Here is an 18,045-nt window from a genome sequence, read left to right as displayed (position 1 = left end):
ATGACACTCAGAATATGTTACTTTTAACAACTTAAAAGACTAAGTTTTCCTCTTCTGGGCAACAGTAATTTATTGATTATTGTGGATTCTACTTTATACAAGAAGATGTCTGAAATATGGAATAAAATATGGACGCAAATAAGAGACATAGGTATTTGAATTTCAACAGCCAACGAATACGTAATATTGAAATTTAAACACCACTGAATTCATAGCATAGCAGAAAAACATTCATCTGAATGCATTTGTTCCGAATTCAATTCTTTGAAATTTAAAATCAGAAGCTGAATTTTAATGGGTTTTTTTCAATGTTCACAAATTCAGATCCAAAAATTCAATTCGAAAAAAATTCATCATCCAGGATAGCCAGGATAGGCAATTGATTCTGAATGCAATCAAACCTACTTTTGGCATCGGAGCCATGGATGTATTATAAGATCATCCATGATCAGAGCACGATCGCGTCTATTGTTTTTCCAACCCCCTTTAGATGAAACCACGGCAAAATGAGTCCAACAACTGGAACAACTGTATTACTGCATGTACTTGAACCTACCATTTAAAAGTTTGTGGGTTGTTGGTATAGCGACGTTGATCTCTGCCTAGACAAGGTCTTGGTGGGCTTAAAAATCATCTGCACTGTGTAATAAACCACTGAGTCACATCCATGTTAAGTACAAACACAATATACAGTAAAGGAAATGTAGCCCACTTTGTCCTCCTTGAATTCAAAATCTTTGATCTGCTGCCTCATTTTTTTTGGTATATGCTCGTATTTTGGGTTTAGCACTCCACTGTTAATCTCATTGTTGAAGCGCATCCTTTTTCTAATACAATATACAGTATATATGAGTTTATGAGATTATTATCCTAAAGTATTTATGATTTTCATTGTTTTATTTTAATAAATAAAAAAAATGCAAATTTGTAATTAGTAGAGTCACTTTTATTGAACATCTCAAAACATCTCAAAACAACTCATTGACGATACATCAGACGAATGCTCAGAGATAACTTGATATTAGACACAGTGCTTGTATAGACACATTTCACAATTCAATCAATCACAAATGTTTTTAAATAGATACAAACATCCAGTATTTAATTAGAGACTTTTTAAGCCAGTTTCAGTGTCTCTTTAACAAGGACTCCTATTCCATCAAAGACGTTATGAATGGGAGCTTTGCACATGAATGCAGATGTGGTGACCAGCTTATTTTTGACATCAACGTGTGCTTTGTCCACTTCCGTGTTGATGTGTTTGCAGCCCATTTCCTTCAAAGCGGCTGCTGTCTGAGCATACGGCCACCTAAAGATGAAAAAGAAGGAAAGTTAGAACTGTTGAGTGATTTCTTTTTTATAAATATATATACATAGATGATTGATGATGACACACTATTTCACACACTTTTCACTCTCTTTGTCCTGTCCCACAGTGATCTCGCAGCCGGGCAGGACTTTGGCAGCGAGGATGGGGGCGATGCAACACATGCCTAGCGGCTTTTTGGCTTTGTGGAAAGCCTTGATGACCTTCTCTACATCAGGTTGGATGGTACAGTCCTTATTCTTCACTCCCCAGTCGCTCAGGTTCTTCGCCACACCAAAGCCCCCTGAATGAGAAAACACAGGATTTGTTTATAATATTGCAAAAATGGAAGTGAAAAAACAGAAATAATACGGAAAATATTTGACTCCACGGTCGAACCTGGGAGGATGAGGGCATCAAATGCTGAAACATCTAATTTGGCCAGATCAGTGACTTCACCCCTGGCGATGCGAGCACTTTCCTGCAGGATGTTTCTTTTCTCCTCTGTAGGTTTCCCCTCACAGTGATTGACAACATGCATCTGATCTGCATTCGGCGCAAACATCTGCACCTGAAATGAAGCATGTAAAGCTTAGCCTCTGTAGCTAAGGACTGTGGGGCCTTTTAAGAGTTGTCATTAAGACCAACTATATCTTGCTCTTGTATTGCTAAATGATAGACCGAAATGTAGACGTGAAAGCTACAAAGTCCCTCTAAGAAGTTTGACATAAAATAACTGTAATAAGTATCATAAGTTAACATCTTTAATTGCCCTTACTTTTGCTCCAGCACGACTCAGATGGACGAGGACAGCGGAGGCCTCGTGGATCTCTGTGCCGTCATAGACTCCACAGCCTGAGAGAATAACTGCAACACGCTTTGCCATGGTTCCTATAAAACACACATATAAAGCAAACACATTTATCTAGAGTTTACATACCTTATCATCAGACATGAAGAGTACCGCTCCTGAGCTACCTGTTGCACTTGTTTACATACAAAATTTACAGAGTCATGGTGACAGAGGAGTCACAGGAGATGCTGTTGCCAGGTAACATTGTTGACACCAAGGAGAAGTTACAGGAAGAGGTTGGAGTCTGCTACGCCAAACTCCACTGATATGAATAAAAATGCAGTACTGTAAAAGGAATATGTGTCAGACACTTTGCATTGAATCATAACATTATCGTCTGAAATCAACCTTTATTCTTAACATATTAGGAGAAAGCATTGGTTAAGTTTAGATAGATGTTAAGACAGTGTAGATAGATCTCACCTTGTATAGGTACAGTAGGACAGGTGGCCTGGCTGTGTGTGATGGAGCTGTTGAGCAGCAGAAGTGTGCGGTCTTACCTCTGAAGCAGACTCTTTATAGTCCTGCCTCTCTGTCTCCTCCCACAACCTGCTCTCTTTCCTAAAGGCTGACATCATACACCAGCAAAGGTAACCAGACACACTGTTGCAATGTCATGGTCAGCTTTGGAGGTAAACTGCTGAGTCACTCAACTCAGTTTTCAATGAACAATAAAAGTGACATAATGAGGAAACATTTAAATTACATGATTTATTTATTTTGCTGTTCAATCCTATGTGTTTTAAGAATTATTTGATAATTGTCTTTATAGAATATTTTGATAGATAACAATACATTAATTAATTCAGGACTAGGCTATTATTATATTGTTATATTTTGATATCAAAATTCAAAGGTACGTTGTGTAAGTTTTTTGAAACCTAAAAAAGAGTAGCCAACCACTAATATCAGAAACCAATTTTATTAATAATTAAATGTAATAAAAATAAAATAAAATAAAAAAACGTTTTATAACGCATTTTATTTACGTTTCAAGCTGTAGAAACTTAAAGAAGAGCCTACTGCTAATATCAGAAAACATCTCTCAAACCAATGATATGCAGATATGAATAGGATACTAAAAAAAATAACAGGTGCTTTAAATAGAATATGAATGTCATTCTTGCATTTTATGAAGCACAATTGGAGGTCTAGAATCATAATACATAAATCACCAGATCTGTAATTTTACTGGTTAAAAATTATATATGAAGTTATCGCATTTGCCTAATACTCAACAAGGAAAAAAAGAGTTGATATTTAGACTAAGTTGCGATTAAATACCATTAATGTGCAGGTGTATTTACTCGCAATCAGCCTACATGATATCTCTGCGTATATATAATGAATCATAATGAGGAAATCACTTTTTATATTTACTGTAATTTCTGGAAGAGCCTATTTTTCCTCTCCTGTGACGCACCTGACGTTTTTTCCCCGTTGAGGTGCAGCTCATGTTTTTCCTGCGTGCTGCTGACGTCACACGCAGCTGTTGGCTATAAAGTTGCGCCTCAAGTCTTCAGCATCTACTCCTATGATGGCTCAACACTCACTGCATGTGTCCGTCGGCATACTGGGCATCTCTGGCGGTGAGCTTTTATTTACATACGACAGTTTTTTTGTTATTTTTTGCATTTGCAGTCATAAGACTACACTGTTAAGAACTTCCCAGTAAAATAACAGTAAAGAACTGGTAGCAGGGTTGCCTTTATGTTACTGTAAAATTAACATTATTATACTGTCGCTGAAATTTACAGCTTTGTACTGTTAATGAAAAATACTGTTTGAACTGTTTTTATTAATTTCACAGTTTTTTACAGTTAATTTACTGTTTAAAGATACATTATATAGCTGTTTTCACCTTTCTTTTACATTATCTTACTGATTTGTTTTAATGCTCTATTTATTTTTTACATACATTTTAATAAACATTATTTGTTGCCTAGATGAATAGACTCAGCAGGTTACAGACATAGGAATAGTCACACTAAATACAATTAAAGGCACTCGGTAGGAAAAAGGCTATAATACACTTGTTGACACTTTTCCCAAAATGTCTCTCTATATCTGGCTACATGCACAGAATGCAAACCATAACAACATGTGAGTGAAGAACAATAAAGCTAATTCACTGATTTTACAATCATGTACAATGTACAAGCCTCACATGTGCAGATCAGGTCCCAGAATAAAAAAAATACTGCATGAAACTGTTACTGATGATACTTTAGACAGTTAATCAGCAGTAAAGTGCTGTTTTTTAAGAATGCATTATAGTTCAGTTAAAAAACGGCCTATGAGCGTAATTTAACAGGTTTTCTTTTGTATTAACAGTAAAGCACTGTTTTTTAGCAATAACAGGTTAATACTGTTGAAATCCTGCTGTAAATTAACAGCAATTGTTTACAGTTTACTTTCTGCTGTTATATTTATTTATTTATTTATTTACTTATTTATTTATTTATTTATTTATTTACTTATTTATTTATTTATTTATTTATTTATTTATATTGTTATATTCTGATATCAAAATTCCAAAGTAATGTTGTGTAAGTTTTGAAACCTAAAAAAAAAGTAGCCAACCACTAATATCAAGATAATATAATATAAGATAAGATAAGATATTCCTTTATTAGTCCCGCAGAGGGGGAAATGTGCAATGTAAAGCAGCAAAGGGGATAGTGCAAAAAACAAGACGAATCAGCTAACAAAGTAAAAAAAAGAGCTTAACAAAGTGTAACAAAATATGAACCATTTAAATAGAAGGAAGTATAAAAATAGGAGCAGTATATACAGTATTGATAATAAACAGACTATTAACAAAATTGCACAAGTGGAAAATGATATTGCACAGTGAGAATTACACCTGAGTAGTACTGATAGACAGTGGGTGTACAGTAAAGTGCAGTTCTTGTCAGTTTTGTGGTATGTGTGTGTGTGTGTGTGTGTGTGTGGTCTACTGGGAGCAGTGCTGGTTGTGGAGTCTGACAGAAACCAATTTTATTAATAATTAAATGTAATAAAAAAATAAAGTGACATATTAGTTCAGGATCAGTTTTTATAACGCATGTTTTTTACGTTTCAAGCTGTAGAAACTTAAAGAAGAGCCTACTGCTAATATCAGAAAACATCTCACTTCTTAAAACCAATCATGCAGATATTTTTTATTAAATTGACTATTAGCTACATAGAATATGTTATCATGTGAGGAAATTAAAACAGGTTCTCAGTTAGCCAGACTTCTAGGCAGATGCTTATTTAAAAAAATAATATAATATTATAATAATGTTTAATGTTATTTTTTCTGACTTATAGGTTCTCTCCTGCTTTTGGTGAACAACTATGCCAGCTCACCTGAAGAAGACTTCATCCCCCATACTGCACTGGGGATTCTGCTCCTTATTATTGCAGCCCTCTTAGCTTATGCAGGTTGGCTTTGATGAATGTTTATCACAAGTTTTGATTCATTCATTTGTAGTATTGGTTGATTTATATGTGTAAAACCTGTATTCCTCTCCTCTGTTTATATCTCAGGTATCTGTCGAAGTCTGTCCCACGCCCAGCTGTTTTCCTCTCTGTGTCTGACCGTCTCGGCCCTGTGGTGTGGTTCAGGTCTGGTGTACATCCTGGTGGGTCAAGGGGTGCTGCAGCCCACAGAGCTGAGATCCTCTCTGGTCCCGGGCCTGGCGGCGTTTACCTTAGCCCTGCTCATCATAGGCCTTGTAGCAGTCGTCGTAAAGAAAGCAGTTCTGTTTCTCATAGCTGTCGGCATTGGCTTAGCATGTGCTCATCAAATTGCCGGTTTATCAGCTGCTGGTTTTGGTCAGTCTGCCACAGCTGCTAACTACCTCCTGGTCTGTCTGGTGGGTGTTTACTTTGGGTTTGGACGTCTGCTGTCCACCATCACTCGTGGTAAAGTGGAGCCTCCAGGATTGGGCCTGAAGAGGAAAGCAGAGCAGAACCAGAGGTGTAGTGATGCAGTGTCAGTAGGTCTGGTGATGAACTTGCTGTCCGCCTCTGTGTTAGTCTGTCCTCTGTTAGGCGTGGTCCCCCAGCTCTCCATCGGTCACGTCCCCTGGCTGTGGACAGCTGGAGTCTTCCAGCTTGGCATGTGTGTCCTCTTCTACCGAGCCATGGACACACTAGCTGCCACTTTTTACGGCTTCACCGCTCTGCTGAGATTTGCAGAAGGCTACAGCGCTCTCCTATCCTCCTCAATCCAGCCTGTCTCCCCTGTTCCCTTCCCCGTTGTCTTCTCTGTGCTCTTCTCCATCCTGGCTCTGTTCAGCTGTCAGAAGAGCTTGCTGGAGGGGCTCTATCACTTGTGCTTTACAGCTTATTGTATTGCCATTGCAGCCCAGCCTCAAGGCTTCTTCCAAGGAGGCACGCAGGGTGTACAGGGAGCTATATTTGTATTCTCTGCTGGCATGCTTTTAATTACCACATTCAATATGGTCTCCACTACAATGATCCCTACAGGGCAGGGCTATTTCAAGGCTTTAGTAAGCAGGATACAGGGTCTCACTCTCAGAGCCCATGATAAAGAGCTCCATGCACCTCACCTGGGCTACTCCAAGTATGCTGATGCAGAGGTGTTAGGCCTTGCTTGCAGTGTGCTGGCTGCTTTCGCCATCACAGCCACAGTTGGCGACAGAGATCCTCTGTCTGTGCTGGTTCTGCCCTGGGTGGTGGTGGCCGGAGGGGTGCTCCATCTGCTCTGCGGTTCAGTAGCTTTTGCTCGAGGTAAAACCTTTGAGAGCACAGTTTTTATTCTGTACGGCATGATGTGGGCGGTGTGGGGGTTGACACGATACGGTGGCCTGTACGGTGAAACCAGAGGCTTTAACGTGGCTGTTGGTATCATTAGTTTCATGCTGTTTAACTGTCTAGTGACAGCTGCTGCCCTGTTTGTAAATGTTGCCTGGTTTGCTTACGCCCTCACCTTCCAGCTCATCCTTATTAGCTTCCTGCTGGATGCACTAGGTGCACTGCCTTATGGTTATGACATAGGGGTCACCATCATCTTCGGTCTGGTCAGTTTTTATTGTTTCCTGGCGCACATTTTCAACAGCACCTTCCAGTCCCCCCAGATCCCCTTGGGAAAACCTTTAGTCAAGCTGAGTGGGGTCGGGGGAGGCGCAGATATTTGTCCGCATGTACCAGCCCGCAAGGCCTCGTCTGTCCAACAGATTGCAGGTGAGAATCTGTTAAGAAATCAATGTTGATTTTTAAAAATACACAGTTGTTTACATATTTGATGTTATTTTTCTTGCTTTTGCAGAAATCATGAAAAATGGTGGCATATGTGGAATGCCCACTGACACGGTGTATGTGCTGGTGGCAGCTTGCAATAGGCCCGACGCAGTCGTCAAAGCTTACAAGTGAGTTTCTATTTTCATGAGCGTGCGCTTATCTGCATTCATTTATTGATTCCGTCTCATTACTCTCTAATTGCTGTGTTTCACTTCAGGGTGAAGAAGCAGGCACAGGACCGACCCATGTCCCTGTGGATCTCCTCCATCAAGCAGTTGGAGCCGGTGCGACACCTGCTGAGCCCTCTGCTCCTGGACTTCATGGAGGCTGCGTGGCCCTCCTCCATTAGCATGGTTATATCCAGGGGTAGGTGTGCGTTTATGGATGCATATTTGTATGAGTAACATTGTGTGTGTGTGTGTGTGTGTGCTCACGTTGCATGATGGGGGTTTTATGAGCATCATATTGGTCTCTTGGCTCACACAGGCCCGTGGATGGACACCTTTGGTTTAGGAGATGCTGCCAAACACATAGGGACGCCACAAAGCATTGCAATGAGAATCCCAGACTGTTCTGTGGCCACACACCTCATTAATCTGGTAAGGGCTGTAGGAAGTAATCTCTACAGATTGTAACGTGACTGAAACTAGTCAGCAGACCCTTTAGTAAATACTTTTAATAACCTTTTTTCTTGCAGGTGGGGCCCGTCGCCGTGACCTCAGCCAACCCTACAGGCGAGGCCGACACAACTCACCACAACCAAGTTTACGCCAAGCTGGGCAAAAAGGTGAGGACAATAATTCAGTGTTAATGAATACCAGAGGCAGTGGATTATTTTTTGCAGTACACGTGCATTTTGCTCCGTTAGGTGGATGGAGTGTTGTGTGACGGACCCTCCCCAGAGAACATTGCATCTACTGTGGTGGACTGCACTAAGATTGAAACAGGGCATATTGGTTTCTTCAGAGTGGGTCTCATTCCTAAATCCAAGGTAAAATAAACATCCCTTTTTGTTCGATTCATTCTAAATTCACAATTTCAGTTTAGTGTATGCTTACACTGATGCCTATTGCTTTTGTTTTTGTGCTTTGAAGGTTCTTCAAATCTTCGAGGAGGTTCAGAAGAAGCGCAGACATGGGCAGACGAATCCTGCTTTTGAACATGATTTGCATCTGTCAGATACACAAAGGGACAAAAGTTCAGGAGAGGACGAGGCAGCAGAGTCAGGGAGAGGAAGTGGAAACTCAACACCGTCCACAGTTTCACCTGAACAAAGTCCAGTCCTCAGAAATGGGCCATAGTATCAATGCACTGCTTACAAATGCTGCTAAAATGTAATGTAATTTCAGATGTACACACATACCTATTGTTAAATGAAAAATCCACGCACAGATGGAAATGTAATAGTTGCCACACCCATTTCTATAATGCATATATCGTATGCACACAGACTCTAATGTAATATGATGAGCTGGATACATTTAATTTGTGTTTTGTACTGTTTGTATTATATTACAATTTTTTTAATTGTTTTTTTTTCTGAAAATTGTATTTTGAATACATGAATGTACTGTATATACTTTTTCATGATAAAATATGCATTAAATTATTTCCAAAAGCAGCTATTTATACAATACTGTTTTAATATATTATTGACTGTGTTTTACTCTATTCTATGAAACATACTCATAATAACATTTACAGATCACTGCCCAATGAAAGTTACCTGATGCACGATAATTGTGCATTACAGGCCTTATTATTCTAAAATGTAAAGCAGTATATGCATAGGGAAACATAGCCACATAAGTATACAAGTATATATTACTTAATCAGTCAATTACAATGAGCTTCATTTCAAAAGGAAATAAAACCCATTCAAAAAAGACAAACTTTTTTCATACTGGCTGCTCTCTTCAATTTTAAGTACATGTGTTAGCAGTGTATCATAGTCAAGAGACATCCAAAGACAAAATAAATGTGATAAAATTATTAATAAATATGAAAACAAAAATCAGTGTTGCATGAAAGAATCACATATGTTTATCAAATGTTTCATGATGGCTGATTCAAGTGGAAAATGTCTCATTGTGGATAAATAACATTTTGGAATAATACCCATATGCAAAGCATCTTTCTCAACAACATAAAAAAAAAAGATCATATATATTTTAAAGCACCAACATACAAGTCCACGCACACAGTTAGACCTCTCATTAGACTTCTTCTCTTGTACAGACTATGCTTTATTGAAAGCTCAGTCACTCTTCTGTTAGCTTTGTTGCACGTTTTAGGGCAGGGCAATTACACTATTATTGATTTTAGTTTATAGAGTTTGGTGACATCACGTACAATAGTTTCCAGCATATCTCCACCCAACTCCAACCTGACAGGTCTAAATAGCCAGAGTATCTGAAAACACCTGTGTGGGTGTGCAGGGCTTTTATATAAAAACCCTGAAATCACATTTTAATTTCATGAAACCAAAAAGGGTATCAACCAGTTTGGGGCAAGATTTCAGTTAAAAAAATGATATCTAAATATATTGATAAATAAAAATTAGATCACTCTAAAGGTAAAATCTCAGCTGACCCATCACTTGAGGTCATGATGGGCAGGACTTGAGAAAAACATAAATATCCTATTATGCAACAGTTTTTCTGCCAGTAAAGGCATAATGCTCACTTTTCTTTTCCCGGAAGATTGGTGTTTTTCGGGTTAAATTACGTACTTCGCTAGTCCTCTTTTGTTTGTGTAAATGTGTACATTTTCATAGTGGGTGGTTTGCAAACAAAGCTCAGCAATTTGACCTGCTGGTATTTCCTTACATGCTGTTTTGTGAAGATACAGCAACAATGATGAAACGTCACATGGAAAGGAATAAGGACAAGGAAATATAAGGAGAAATCTTGAGCATCTTTGTGAAAGCGAACGTCAATTCTTACGAGAATAGGCCCTTTTCACAGCAGCCGTTTTTCACATGTCATTGCAGGATAAACACAGGTGTGATTAATAACATTATTGATGGCCCTGTTCTATTTAGCTGGGCCAGGGCCTTGGTTCTGTGCATGCTGGTTCACTGGAAAGGCTGTGGCACACTAAATAGAACAATAGACCATAATTCATTTTATCAATCACACCTGTGTTTACCCTGTTATGACATGGCTGCTGTGAAAAGGGCCTCAATTCAGTTTACACTTATTATTTCAACACATGCTGGCAAGTCATTCTCTTGTTGGACATGGTAAAATATGATTTTTTTTTATCATCTTTACAAAGTAAACACAATTAAGATCACTCACACTATTCTGTGACGGTCGCAGGATAATGACCATTGAGTTTCAGTTGTCCTCACAATAATGTGGATTGTAGATTTATATTTATCATGTGGATTAGGATTAAGGTTGATGATTGGTCAAACCAAGATTTTGTAGCACCCTGTTTCATAATGGCCACAAAGCAGGCCTTAGTACAACTGGAGATTTCCTGAATTTAAAGGATAGGTTTGCAATTTTTCAAGTCTGTCTTAAAACAACAGTCAGGTACCCATATTGACACTGAAACAGGGTTTTCTTGCTGTAATCATTCCTCATGTTCATACTGACCATTAAGAGATCCCGATGGGCCTTCTATGTTGTGATGAGGAGAGAATCCACAGTCGTCTTTCTATGCAAAAATGAACCTAATATGAGTCTTCTGCAGGTGGAGTTAGATAATTTAAGTAGGTATCTTCCAAAGTTACAGCCTTTTTAATGCAAAATTCCCTCTTTGTGTTTTCCTGTTGAGCTGCAGTGGAGGGATAGAGGGAATTTTGTACTAAAAACACTTTGGATGATAACCACTGTGTTTGTCTAATTTGGATATCTGAAGCATCATATGAGCTGCAGATAAACTTTTGAGTACATTTTTTTCTCAAATCAAGGACTGTGTATTTTGTCCCATATCACTTACATTGAAATCACATTAGTTTAATTAATCACAATCTGTTTCAGTGTTGATACGGGCACCTAACTATTGTTTTAAGACAGTCCTGAACTTGTGAACCGATCCTTTAAGCTTGGGAATCTAAATTTATGTAATCCATTTTGTGGCCGTTGATTTCATTTTCTAAACTGTGTTCAAGTGCGATTGAAAGTAAACTCGTTGAACCCTCTCTGTAATGTTCAAAAAATGTCTTTAAGGTGGTAGGAAAGACAAGTGGAGATTTGAGTGGAAATTCATTTGTGTAGTTATTACGGTTAAAAATGGAGTCAGTCTGCAGACGTGCAGGAAAACAAAGGGCGTGGGTTTTGTCACATAAAGAGTGATAATCAACATTAATCTGATTGTGTGTTATCAGGAGAAACGCCTGCAGAAACACCCAAAACTTTTCATCTTCTGATGCAGAAATCAATAAGCAAACACTGCTGTTTCCTGATGTCAGTAAACGCTCTGTATATATCTGTTTTTCTGAAATACTTCCTGACTCTTACTAGATGAATCATCTAAAGTATACACTCTTTCACCTCTTACAATGAATACACTATTGCCAGGAACCTTAGTGAGGAACTAAGACCCTTAGAGGGTTCCAGAAACTTGTTATTTCCTTCCTTCACTGAGTAAACAGTCTGTAGTGTTTGACTTGAACAATTTGACTGGAGATTAACCACAGTGATTAACAACCTGTGGTGCCGAGTGAGAGGACATCTGTACACAGGGCTTCAGACTATAACCTCTCACAACAGTGATTCTGTTAGACAGAGTTTGTGTATTTATGTGGACATTTGTCAGCGCTCATAATGCATGTGTAAATATGTGTGTGTGTGTGTTGTCTGTACAAGCAGCTCTTACTTTTTCAGACTGTGTGCTGATGTGTTTCACTGCAAGCAGAGCATCTTGTTCTGTGCATGACTACATTACGCTTACGTGCCTGTACGGCCCCTCCTTAAGGAAGTGCATGAATGCATTATTCATTCTAAGAGTTATTTTTATCTTTCAAATTGGCCCATGGAAGATGTTAATGATTCACTGTATCAATAGTTTTTTTACCAATGTTTCCTGGTAATAAGTTACAAATTAATAGCAGCAATTCATCATGAGCCTATAATTAATCTTTACACAGGGAAATCCTAAGATATGTTCTTTCAGGGCAGGTTTGAGATACTTTTATGGTGACATATGTGGGGGAAAACAATACAATGGAAAATCCAAAGATATTTCCTTACTGTTACAGATATAATTGAGGGACATTTTAAGAGGATGTGTCATGAAAATAATTTCAATGAAAACAAGGGTATGGAAAGAGAGATAACTGGTTGCTCTGTGTATTCAACCGTAAGGCAAAATATGCCGGGTGCTCTTGGAACACAGAAAAAATCAGGATAGACAGGAAGGCAATCCAGGCACACCAAAATACTAAAACAAGTGTGAACGAGGAAGGCAATATATTAAAAAGCCTTTATTGTAGTGGATAAATCATTAAAAAAGTCAACATATTTCGACCACTGTAGGTCTAACGTCGACCCTGTAATAAACAAGGGTTTATTCATTAATATGTATTATATTTTAAAGAAGAAAACTTCAAGAAAATTTCCATTTCATAACACATATCCTTCAAGTTACATTACAGTGATGTAAAGAAAAATAATATTTATTCCTAAAAGAATTATTTTTGTAAAAAATTCCATAATAACTTTTCAGTATATTGTAATTTAACCCTCCTGTTACCTTCAAATTTACTAACATCTTTTATCCTTGGGGTCAATTTGACCCCAGCAATTTAAACCTCCAGAAAATGATTATAATTAAAATTGTTACCCAAGTTTATGTGTCAGGTACTTGTTTGTTTGTTGACTACCTAAATAGCCCTTTAAATAAAATCAGTATCTTCACGGGAACCATATTTTGCCGCCCCCAAAGCGTGGGGAAATATCAAAGTTCTCGATTGATGTTTCCCCTCCCCCATGTCGTTTGAACTATCAGTGGTTCTTGCACTACTACAGTTATGGTTATGTTAGGTTAGGGCCCTAAAGCTTTTTGAAGATTATAAAGTTGCATGTTATAGTGACCTCAATATCATCCAAAACAAATGTGTGTAAAATGTTGATATTTCTTATATGTTTTATCCAGCTAAAACAGCCTGGGGTCAAATTGACCCCAAAGAACACCGATGCGTACAGCATGTGTAGAGGACATTGAAAACATATCATCATTTTAATTTTATGTTTACCCAGTTGTTCCCATTAAATTAGGAAAAGTCATTAAATATGAAGCAAAAAAAATGATGTCAATCATTTATTTAGAGACGTTAAACATTGAATGGGGTCAAATTGACCCCAAAGATAATATGAGGGTTAAGTGTTCTGACAGAAAACTAGACTTCTACACCTCCTCATCTCTCTGTTTTCAGGCTTTAAACTATCTAGCCCGTGACGGGAGACTTTCAAACTTTCTCATTTTACAGCTAAATAGTACACAATGTTTCTGAAAACATTTGAGGCGAGAAATGGGCATTAACGTAACATAATATTGATACATATTTGATCAGCGCGGCCTAGTTTGACCGTTTGGTTGGAGTTCGCGAGTGATTGACAGCCGGCTCTCATAGACAGCAGCTGGACAGCAGATCCCAAATCAGCTCTGACTGCTTGTTTTCCTCCGGAATGTGAAATCTTGCAGGTGCCGTTAGGAGCACCGGAGGACACCGGAGGACACCGGAGGACACAGAGGTACATGCTTTTTTTCAGGTTACCTGTTTCATGTACTACTGTCACGATATAGCGACCGTTTTATAAAACAACTTTTTTTTACCATATTTGCTCCAATCTTTCAAAATAATACATTTTGCTGAGAAACATGTTGAGAATTAATCTAAAGTCCAAAGTCAATTCTTCCTTGGAGCAAACTTTGTTTTTTCCGTGTGACGTCTCATGATTGTTGCTTTATCTTCTTAAAACAGTATGTAAGTCAACTCCAGGGGGTGAAGTTGCTGAGCTTTGTTTGCAAACCAGCCGTCATGGAAATTTACACAATTAGACAAACAAAAAAGAACAAAAGATGTACGTACCTGAAACCACAAATCTTCTGGGAAAAGCCTGAAAATGTAGCCTGTTGTATAACATAATTACTATGAATAGGAGACACACCTCTCTTTGAGGATTGCAGCACCATGAATGAAAATTGATTTAAAAATTATGACAGCTCTCTTCAGGGTGTTAATATGAGAGGACCTATTTTACTCCTTGCGGACACCGGCGTCCTCAGCTGACTTTATCGTCTTTCAGTAGCTGTAGCTAAAAGAAAGGTGCTGGTATCATATGAAACTAGAAAACCTAAGGAAGTTCTATCATGTCATGTTATAGCTTGTCGTGAAGGAGGCTTAATAATGCTCCAAAGTTGGGCTAAATTTTAGTGAGGAAAAACTGGCATGGCCATTTACTTTTTTATATTTTCGACATACTATACTATGACTTTAATTCCACATGCTAAACCATGAATTTGGATTTTTTCAACATACTATACTATGACTTTTTTAATTTTTTTGACATACTATACTAAGACTTTATTGTATTTTTCGACATACTATACTATGCCTTTTTTTCGCCATATTATACTATTACGTTTTTTGTTTTTTCAACATACTATACTATGACTTTTTAATTTTTCGACATGCTATACTGTGACTTTTTTTGACATAATACTATGACTTTTTCATTTTTTCGACATACTATGCTATGACTTTTCTTCGACATATAATACTATGACTTTTTTTCAACCTATTATACTATGTATTTTTTCAACGTACTATACTATTACTTTTTTAATTTTTTCGACATACTATAATATGACTTTTATTGTTCAACATGCCATACTACGTCTTTTTACGACATACTATACTCTGATCGTTTTTATTTTAATGACACTATTAAAATACTATAATATGATTTTTTTCGACATACTATACTATGATTTTTTTTTTCGACATACTATGATTAGTATGACTATGACGAAATCAAATATACCAAGAGAATAGTCATAAGTGCGTGTGGCATTGGTTGCTTGGTTGTTAAGTTCCCGGGTTCTGAGTGCGGCAGAGCAGGGTTCAATCCCCACCCTCAGATCGATGCCCGGTTCCCGACAGTGGAGTGAGACGAGTGTCTCCTGGGGGGTTATGCAAGAAGTTGCAAAAGAAATTGCAGTAAATTTTACTTTACTGTGGTAGTTATTGTGAGAGAAAATACCATGTCCCTTTGTATTAGCATTTGTGTACTCAGATTTATCCGAATGTTTTGGGAAAGTAGAGACTGTCCTAGCTTAGATACATTTGTTATCACTCTTTCAAAACATTATAATCACCAGTATCTCTTTTAATGAATCTTCCACTCAGAGGAAGGGCAGAATGTGTGGGTCACAAAGGGGAGTGAAGGCTAAATCAAGATAAGGTGTGGGTCACAAAGGGGAGGGAAGGCTGAAACCAAGATTATAAAGAATGTTGTAGTGAGGAAGCTCTCTGTCTTTGTACACTGACTTGTCTGCTGTATGGACCCAAATGCATTTGCTTAATAAATGGTATTTGCTTCTTAACTGAATGACCAGAGACTGTTTATTAAATAATTTCTCTAACATTATGTTATCGCATTAGGGTTAGGTTAGGGTTCTCTCCAGCCTTGAGAAACGGGATGGTTTTCTTCCTGGGGTGGTGTTTGCTGGACTGAATGGCTGTTTCAGCAACTGCCTTGCCTTGCCCTGGTCGTGGCGCCAGCGGTAACGTCCATCAGCCAAGGTTGGTGAGGAGATGTTGAAGGAAATGTTGAAGGGATCCTCTACCAGCACATAGAGTTGAATATATTAGAAAAATAAATAAAGGGTTAGGGTTATATATTATTTAGGGTAAGCAAACATTATATAGGTTAAGTTAGGGTTAGGTCTGGGTTCTACCAGCAAGTACCAGAAAAATAAATAAAGACATACGTTATAGACATAGACTATGTGATGGAATAATTGATACACAAGTTATCTTTGGAAGGAAGAGGTCCGGAGCTGATGATGTCTTACAAAAGAAGGTTTATTGAAGCTTGATCAAGGAGAATTGACAGGTCTCCACAATAGATGCTCTCTGCGTGAAGGCCTCACAACTCTGTCCTTCCTCCCCGGTGCTCAGTGTCTTACCCCTTATCATGTTATGACTTACTTCGTTCCTCTGGCATCTCTGACCCTGGTTGCCCTAGCGACTGGCTCTACGGTCTCCACTACAGACCCAGCTGTACAGATAACGGTGGCGCCTCTAGACAGGAATCCAACCCAATAATGTCAACAGAGGGACACTCAGACAAACACTCTGACCTTTCTACCAATAAGAGAGGAATTGATGGAAAATTCCATCACAGACTATATTTGCTTTGTAACAATTCAGTAAAATTTGTTTTCAATTTGTTTTTTGACATACTACAGTATAGTATGACTTTTTTCACCTTTTTTGACATAATATACTATGACATTCTTTTTTTTTCTGACATTCTATACTATTACTTTTTTATGACTTTTTCAACACATAATATGTCAAAAAAGTTAAAAAAAAAAAAAAAAAAGGTCATAGTATAGCATGTTAAAAAAAGTCACAGTATAGTATGTTAAAAAAAGTCGTGAAAAGAACCCACAGAAAAAAAACATGCTAACACGGGGAGAACATGCAAACTCCACAGAGAAGGGCACCAAAGCCGGGTTTGAACCTGCAGCCCTCTTGTTGTGAGGTGGCAGTGGTAACCACTGCAACACTGTGCTGCCCACAGTTTTAAAATAGTATGTCGAAAAAAGTTTTTCCTTAAAGCTCACAACACCACACTATAGTGTGTTATTGTTGTTTATACAACGTTATTCCATTACAGAAACTTAGACATTTTAGAAATTTTCATTTGTTATGATACGTTATCAGAGCAGTTCTCTTTGCATCTTTATAACTGGCGAAAGTTATGATAGTTCTAACGTGCTGTGTAACCAAGGAATCAGATTCCTCTGGCAAACACTGTTGTCACTTTGACATGGAAGTATAAAGCATTATAAACGCTGAAGTTAAAATGCATTGTCCATTATGTCCATTACTTATAACACTTTATAAATCTTGTTATAAATTGTCATACATGATTATAAACACAAATAATTTTATAAAGCCTTATAAATGCATCATAATGTCTTATGAATGTGCTTATGATGCATTATAGACATGACCAAATTTCTCGTAAGGGAGACAATAAAGGCTAATCTAATGTAATGTAAGTTAATATAAACCAGATGAGTTGACAGTTAGACCAAGAGTAAAGCTGAAGCCAAATCACTGTTTGTTTTCATTTATTCTTTCAGAATAAAACCATCCTCCCATTTTTCTTAACATATCTTCATCCTGAGTCAGGTATTGTTTTGTGAATTGGACCTTGAGACGGGGCAGATAGTGGTTGTAAGTGATGCACAATGTATGGAGCCATCAGCGGCTGCATTTCATTCTTTGTGAATTCTCCCGAGTATGTTTTCACTGCTCACTACGTCCCTTGTTCAGTTCCAGCTGGGGACCTGTGTTGCATCTCATTTCCCCCTTTCTTCCTCCACTTGTTTCATGTCACCTCTCAATTGTCAGCTATTAAATACAGGCAGACATGCTATT

General features: G+C 37.9%; 2 protein-coding genes across 3 annotated transcripts; one reads left to right on the top strand and one right to left on the bottom strand.

Annotated features, from left to right (window-relative positions):
• Window positions 1-924: 924 nt before the first annotated feature.
• On the bottom strand, window positions 925-2,723 carry si:ch211-153b23.5 (uncharacterized protein LOC321177 homolog). Of its 2 annotated transcripts, XM_037781073.1 has the most exons (5): window positions 2,583-2,723; window positions 2,085-2,197; window positions 1,706-1,877; window positions 1,409-1,610; window positions 925-1,309 (listed from the first exon to the last, which is right to left on the bottom strand). In XM_037781073.1, the coding sequence occupies exons 2-5, from the start codon at window positions 2,190-2,192 to the stop codon at window positions 1,117-1,119; spliced, it is 675 nt and encodes a 224-aa protein (XP_037637001.1). In that variant the 5' UTR covers window positions 2,193-2,197; window positions 2,583-2,723; the 3' UTR covers window positions 925-1,116. The 2 variants fall into 2 exon arrangements, with proteins under 2 accessions (XP_037637001.1, XP_037637000.1); XM_037781072.1 differs by lacking the exon at window positions 2,583-2,723 and having other exon boundaries at window positions 2,085-2,242.
• On the top strand, window positions 2,608-9,003 carry si:ch211-153b23.4 (uncharacterized protein LOC335392 homolog). The gene is made up of 10 exons (XM_037781071.1): window positions 2,608-2,749; window positions 3,611-3,748; window positions 5,475-5,588; window positions 5,694-7,355; window positions 7,441-7,540; window positions 7,630-7,778; window positions 7,899-8,011; window positions 8,110-8,199; window positions 8,281-8,403; window positions 8,507-9,003. The coding sequence occupies exons 2-10, from the start codon at window positions 3,694-3,696 to the stop codon at window positions 8,711-8,713; spliced, it is 2,613 nt and encodes an 870-aa protein (XP_037636999.1). The 5' UTR covers window positions 2,608-2,749; window positions 3,611-3,693; the 3' UTR covers window positions 8,714-9,003.
• The last annotated feature ends 9,042 nt before the right edge of the window (window positions 9,004-18,045 follow it).

Source organism: Sebastes umbrosus, chromosome 9, assembly GCF_015220745.1.
Source record: "Sebastes umbrosus isolate fSebUmb1 chromosome 9, fSebUmb1.pri, whole genome shotgun sequence".
NCBI classification, from domain to species: domain Eukaryota; kingdom Metazoa; phylum Chordata; class Actinopteri; order Perciformes; family Sebastidae; genus Sebastes; species Sebastes umbrosus.
The sequence above is the reverse complement of the archived record's forward strand: the minus strand, read 5'-3'. Positions and strand labels throughout refer to the sequence as shown.